At 59.5% G+C, this 6,000-nt stretch overlaps 1 protein-coding gene across 1 annotated transcript in view; it reads left to right on the forward strand.

Moving 5' to 3' along the window:
• Positions 1-2,403, forward strand: part of DPP6 (dipeptidyl peptidase like 6) — a 778,594-nt gene extending 776,191 nt beyond the window's left edge. Inside the window, exon 26 of the mRNA XM_065939554.1 lies at positions 563-2,403. Within this exon, the coding sequence (XP_065795626.1) occupies positions 563-709 (147 nt within the window). The 3' untranslated portion in view covers positions 710-2,403. The remainder of the gene's footprint in view (positions 1-562) is intronic.
• Positions 2,404-6,000: the final 3,597 nt, after the last annotated feature.

Consider the following 6,000-nt stretch of genomic DNA (forward strand, 5'->3'; position numbering starts at 1 on the left):
AGGAAATGGCAACCCACTCCAGTGCTCTTGTCTGGGGAACCCCATGGACGGAGCAGCCTGGTGGGCTATGGTCCATGGGGTCACAAAGCGTTGGACACGCCTGAGCACAGCGTTTTGTGTCCCAAGCCTTGTTCTGAGCCTTTCAGGGGAACTTTATGTCGTTTCATCCTCACCAAGCTTAACGAGTTAGATTTGACGATGATGATCGTCTCCATTGGACACCTCTGGGCGCTGAGGTCCGGGAAAGGCCCTGTGCCCGGCACACAGCGAGCCGGGAGCTTCCTGCACTCACTGGGGTTGCAGAGTCGCGGTTCCTCCCAGTTCTCTGGGAGTGCTGACCCCTGCAGAACTGGCCGCTGCCTCTGTGGTCCCCGAGCCTGGATCCATGTTGCGAATCCACACAAACAGAGCCAGATGCGCAGTCTACTAAACAGAGAGTGTTGTCCGATTTCTTCCCTGATGCTCTGAGGACGCCCTCTGCCGTCGGAGCTAAGAGCCTGGCCACGCGGGCGGTGGGGGCAGGGCAGCGGCCACGCGGCTGAGTCCTCTGCCCCCCTTGCAGATCTACCCGGACGAGAGCCACTACTTCAGCAGCCCCGCCCTCCAGCAGCACCTGTACCGCTCCATCCTCGGCTTCTTCGTGGAATGCTTCAGGATCCAGGACAAGTTCCCTGCAGTCACAGCAAGAGAGGAGGAAGAGGAGGACTGAGCCCCACGGCGCATCGCCCGGCCCCTCCGGGGACAGGGCACGCTGCCCCGGGCACCCCGCGGCCTGCCCACAGAGCCGGGGGGCCACCTTCATCGCATGTGTGTCTCGGGTCCGAAGGCATTTCTGCTCCAGAAACAAGCTCCTTGCCGGGCGGAGGTGCGTCGCCACTCACGAGGGGCCTCCTCGGAGTCTGGAACCACCGCCTCCTCCCTGCCGCAGCGTGACCGGGGCCTCCCCACGACCCTCCCCAAGGAACAAAGCGGAGCCTGGACGGCAGTGCAGAAGCTGGCCCTGGAACTGGAGCTGGCGAGCGGCAGTGCGGGACCGGGCCTCCCCCCGAGTCCCGCGCCCACTTGGGAGCATCACCCCTGTGTGACGTCACCGCGCCATGGACCAACCAGAGCACAATTATTTTCACAGTACCTGTCCCTAGATTGGCCCGCTCCTGTCTGTTATTAGGACATTCTGCATTTTAAGGGGCTGTACAAGATGTCACTGTAGCTAATGCTAATGGTTAACCTTCTGGAATTAATTTGTATTTTTCTATGGTTTTTACCTGACACTGTCCCTGGTCACGGGGTTGTTTTGCTGTGCGCTTTTTTTTTGCTTTGCTTTGTTTTGCTTGGTTTCGTTCAGTCAGTCTGTAGGCTTTGCACTTGTTTGGATTAAAAAAACCAGATCAGAAGTAACAGCTCTCCCCGCAAAGTCGTGTCTAGACTTTGTGGGGACCTTTCAAAATACTGCAAACGACATCCAGCACTGTTCACTAAAAGGTCTAAATAAAACCCGTCTCCCACCAAGTGCGTTAGGATCTGGCTCAGATTCAGACCGTCCATTTCTATGTGTCCTGAAGTCCATCCTTTTCCTCCTGGATAGGTTGTCTTTTCAGATGACATTTGGTTAAAAAACATGAAAAGACCAAGCGTTGACTGCACCTCCAGGCCCATCACGTGTGCTCGGGTGACAAGAACCCTGGAGGAAAGCGGGGGCCCGCGCCAGCATCGCTCCCCCCACCCCGGGGGGTGGCCGTATCCCCCCCAATCCCCTGCACGCAAGCAGCCTTGGTGACATGGCAGCCCGGCCTCGTGAGGCGTCCTCTGCTCAGAGGCACAGTGGCTTCCGTGTGTATTTCACTCCGTTGTATATAGAGACAGGACTGCGGTCAGCCATCGCCGCTGCCCCCCTCCCTCCGCAAAGTCCTCATCGTGTTTCGCCTGCATGCCCGCAGCCTGGCCAAGCTGCTGTCTCTACGAGTGCTAGTTGGAAATGCACCGAAGACCGTCATCGCCTCAGGAGCTTGTTGACAGCCTGAACGTCCATTCTGATGTCTCCAGGTCCCGCTCCCACTGGGGAGCGGGTGGTCCCTGACATCTCCGTCTGCAGAGAAGACAGGTCCGTGTCTCTATCTGGTGTTTGGGGGGTTTGCGTTTCATCTCCACGAGCTTTGAATGTCACTTGCACTTGGTTCGACAGGAAGATCTCCGTCATGGGATTTCTTTTTTCAGGTGATGCATCAGCGTTTGGGAAAAGGAAGAAGGTGCCGCCCACAGGACTGCTCCGAGTGCTACCTGGCCATGCTTTTTGTCTTGTCAGCCAGCTCAGTCTGAAAGGGGAGGCCGGCTCTGGCCACGAGGTCTGGAAGGAGGGAGTGAGGCGTGGCATGGTAGTGTTTGTTCATCCATGGAATAAAACATTATTTTACCACTCGAGAGCTCTTTTCTTGCTTAGCCTCCACCCCGCTTCATCTCAGAAAGCGTGCTGACGTTTAAGGAGTCTTCGCAGTCCTCACTGGGCCCTGACCAGGTCTGATGTGTCCTTGAAGATCTGTGTGCAGCTCCTAAAACCTGGATCCACAGTAGCAGTAGCACTGATGGTAGAAAAGGTGGGACTGGTTAAGTCCATCAAAGTCCCAGATCAACCAGGGAAGTGAATTTGAGTTTCATGTCTAAAGTTTCAAGGGGAAGATGTAGAGATACCCCCCAGCACTAGGAGTAAAACTGGCTCTCCGTTGAGGCCACTGCATTGCTCTCTAGAAGGCGTTAGAAAACCTGCATCTGCTAGAAATTCATTCACTTTGTTGTTGTTTTTAAGTCAGTTAGTCTGATGTAGCCCAGCCCAGAAGCACTGAGCTTGATTAAATAAACCGTCCAAACCGTCGAGCAGGCGCTGCCTGGGTAACCGGCCATCCGTCTGGTCACCCCCGCTGGATGCCGGAACCCCTGCTGATGAAGGGGCGAGACGCAGCTGGTCGCACCCCAGCCGGGCGTGCTCACCCTGGAGCCCACGGTCACGCTGGCCGCCCCGGCCTCTGCCCCCTTCCCAGGAAGGACACCGCCTCCCTGTCGGGTGGGACTTGATGCTTTTGCACAAGATCGCATGTTCCCCACTTTTGGAAACACGGGGTGTAGGGTGGGAATACGGGCCCTGAAAGCAGACACTGGCCTTGACCCCTGGGTGGGACCACCCCGGTTCCACTAGGATGCCCTTGTCCCCCCGAGGATGGAGGAGAAGGCCTTGGGGGGCCTGGGCCCAGCACCTGCCCTGGGTGCTTCAGGTGGCGTATGTGACGCACCTGAGCGTGGCTGCTTATTTCAGGTTTAAATTAGCTTTAAAGTGTTGGGATAAGGCCACACAGCTCTGGCGCTCCAGAGCCCAGGGCAGGGAGCACAGCCCTGACCCCGGGGCATGTCTCCTCCACGGTGTCTCCTGGGGCGAGGCTGCCCCACGCACAGAGGTGCCCTGGAGGTGGGCAGGGGGCCCTGTGTACCCCTGGCCTGGAAGCAAGCCCCTCCCTCTCTTGCCTGACCCGGCAGTCCCAGGAAAATGACGTCACGGAGGATCGGTCCCCTCCCAAAGCCGGTAGGAACCTCAGGGTCCCAGGAGAGGCTGGAGGGGCATCTCGGAGGCCCTTGGCTCTCCTCCGGCAGCACATGCGCTCCCGGGCCAGTCACGGAGGAAAGAGCAGGAAGCCTGTTAGCGCCCGGTGTGGACGCTGAGAACGTCCAGACTGCGTGTACAGGCCGAATTCTGCCCCCACTTCCAGCTTAGGACCGGCTGGGGCGAGCGTGACACATTCCCCTCGGCGGTCACGTGGGAGCCCCACCCGCAGCCTTGCCCCAGCCCCCGCCACTGCACCCCTAAGCCCCACCATGACGGAGCTGTCCTGCACACCCCCGCCTCCGGCATCCGCTGAGCACACGCGAGTGCCCCTGACCCCAGCTCCGGGAGCCCTGAGGAAGCCGCCTCTGCTGGCTCTGATGTGGGTGGGCATCAGTCCGCTAGCGACTTGGACAACAGGAGTCAAGTTCTCAGAGCTCTGGAGGCTGGAAGCTGACAGTCAGGGTGCTGGCAAGTTAGGTTCCCAGGGAGAACCCTTTTCCTGGTTCATTGATGAATCCTCTGGCTGTGTCTGCACCCAAGAGAGACAGGGAGAGATCGGGCCTTTCCTCGTCTTATAAAGCCCCTAGTCCCATCATCCCTGGAGGAGGGCATGGCAACCCACTCCAGTATTCTTGCCTGAAGAATCCCCATGGACAGAGGAGCCTGGAGGGCTACAGTCCCTGGGCTTGCAAGAGTCAGACATGACTTAGCAACTAAACCACCACCACCAGTCCCATCATGGGGCCTCATCTGTACCCAGCCACGTCCCAAAGGTGCGTCTCCAAGAACCATCATGTTAGCATTAGCACTTCAACAGGTGAACATGGGGCGGGAGGGAGACACACACGTTCCCTCCAAAGCCCGAGGTTCTCATCTTCACCTGGCATCCCTGAAAGGGTTCAGGAGAGCTGTTGAGCGGAAGCAGGGGCCCTGGGGCTGGAGGAGCCAGCCTCAGGGACACAGCCTCCCAGGGGGAGCTTCTCAGAGGGTCAGGATGGGTGGGGCCACCGGGCGCTGGCCCTGAGACGCCTGGGCCCCCTTCTGCAAACCACAGGCTCAAGGAAGCCAACCACCCTGAATCCCGTCACTCACTACATAGATAGGGGATCAGAAGACCAGAGAAGGCAAGGGGGCTGCCCAAACTCACGCAGCAAGGCGGCCGCGGCCCTAAGGCAGCGCATTGGTGGTTTCTTTCTTGAGGAGTGGCACCCAGGCCCCTCTCCAGGGTCTAGCACAACTCTCTGGGTGTGTGTGGTGTGGGCGGGGGCAAGCCCAGCCCCGAGTCCAGAGCCAGGTTTTCTGAAAGTGGGTGTCGTGGTCTTGGTTCTGAGCAAACGACCAATCCGTGGATGCCTCCAATCCCCTTCTGTTCAGCCCTCTTTCCTGGGATCTCAGTGGATCAGCCTAGGAAGCGGTAGACGCTATATCTGTGTCCAGGGCCAGGGTCTGAAGCCCCTGAGGGGTTGGGGGTAACGTTTGGAAGCAGAGTACCCTGAGCGGGTCACACATCAGCCTCCATCGCGGCTCTCTATAACGTAGACCCCCCCCCAGCCCCAGGAAGATAGACAGTGTGGACACACGCAGACACACCGTGTGTGAGAAGCAGCGCAATGAAGGATGCGGCCCACACGACCTAAGCAGGTCCCCAAGGCGTCGGCTTTGGCCCCAATATCCAGCATGCTGGAGGACCAGCTGTGACCGCAGGAACAGCCCCCGGGAGCCAGCGCCGAGGGCCGGACTCCACTGGACAAGTCTCTGGCCGCTGGAAGCTGCCATGGGGCCGCCAGCACCCGCAACACCCTCAAGAGGCCCCGTCTGCCTTCTCCTTCCTCCTCTCTGGCCCCTGGAGCTCAAGCAGACCCTTGGGGCATGAGGCTGGCACTTCATGCTGGGAGAGGCAGACAGGAACTTGCCTGGGGTCCGGGAGTGGGGCTGCACCCCAGCCCCAGCACCCCCCACCCCGGCCCGTCCTGCTCTCCGTGGGCTGCTCACATCCCTCGGGAAGAGCTGGTGGGGGCGTTGCTCCAGGAGGCGGGACCCCCGCTTGGCCTCTTGCCCAGGGACTCCCAACCCGCAGGGGGAACCCGCTGCTGTTTGCGTGGACGGGAGTTCTATTGAGCGCCTAGGGAGCCTCCTGACAAAGGCCTTGAGGTGAGCGGTGGGTGGGTCACAGCCCCTGGGCCCCCACGGCTGGCGCTCCTACAAAACTCATCAGGCCTCATCAACATCACAAGACACGGCCCTGGGCGCTTTGGTGCAAACCGGCAGGTCCGTCTTCAATGATTAAAGCACCAGGCTTGGGGGCCGGGAAGCGGCTTCTGAGCTGGCATGAAGCGTCAGTTACAGAGGAGTTTCAGGGTTGAGCGCCTCCGCTTGGAGAAGTAACAGCCTCTCTCTGCCCCTTTCTGCCC

Source organism: Muntiacus reevesi, chromosome 6, assembly GCF_963930625.1.
Source record: "Muntiacus reevesi chromosome 6, mMunRee1.1, whole genome shotgun sequence".
Lineage (NCBI taxonomy): Eukaryota > Metazoa > Chordata > Mammalia > Artiodactyla > Cervidae > Muntiacus > Muntiacus reevesi.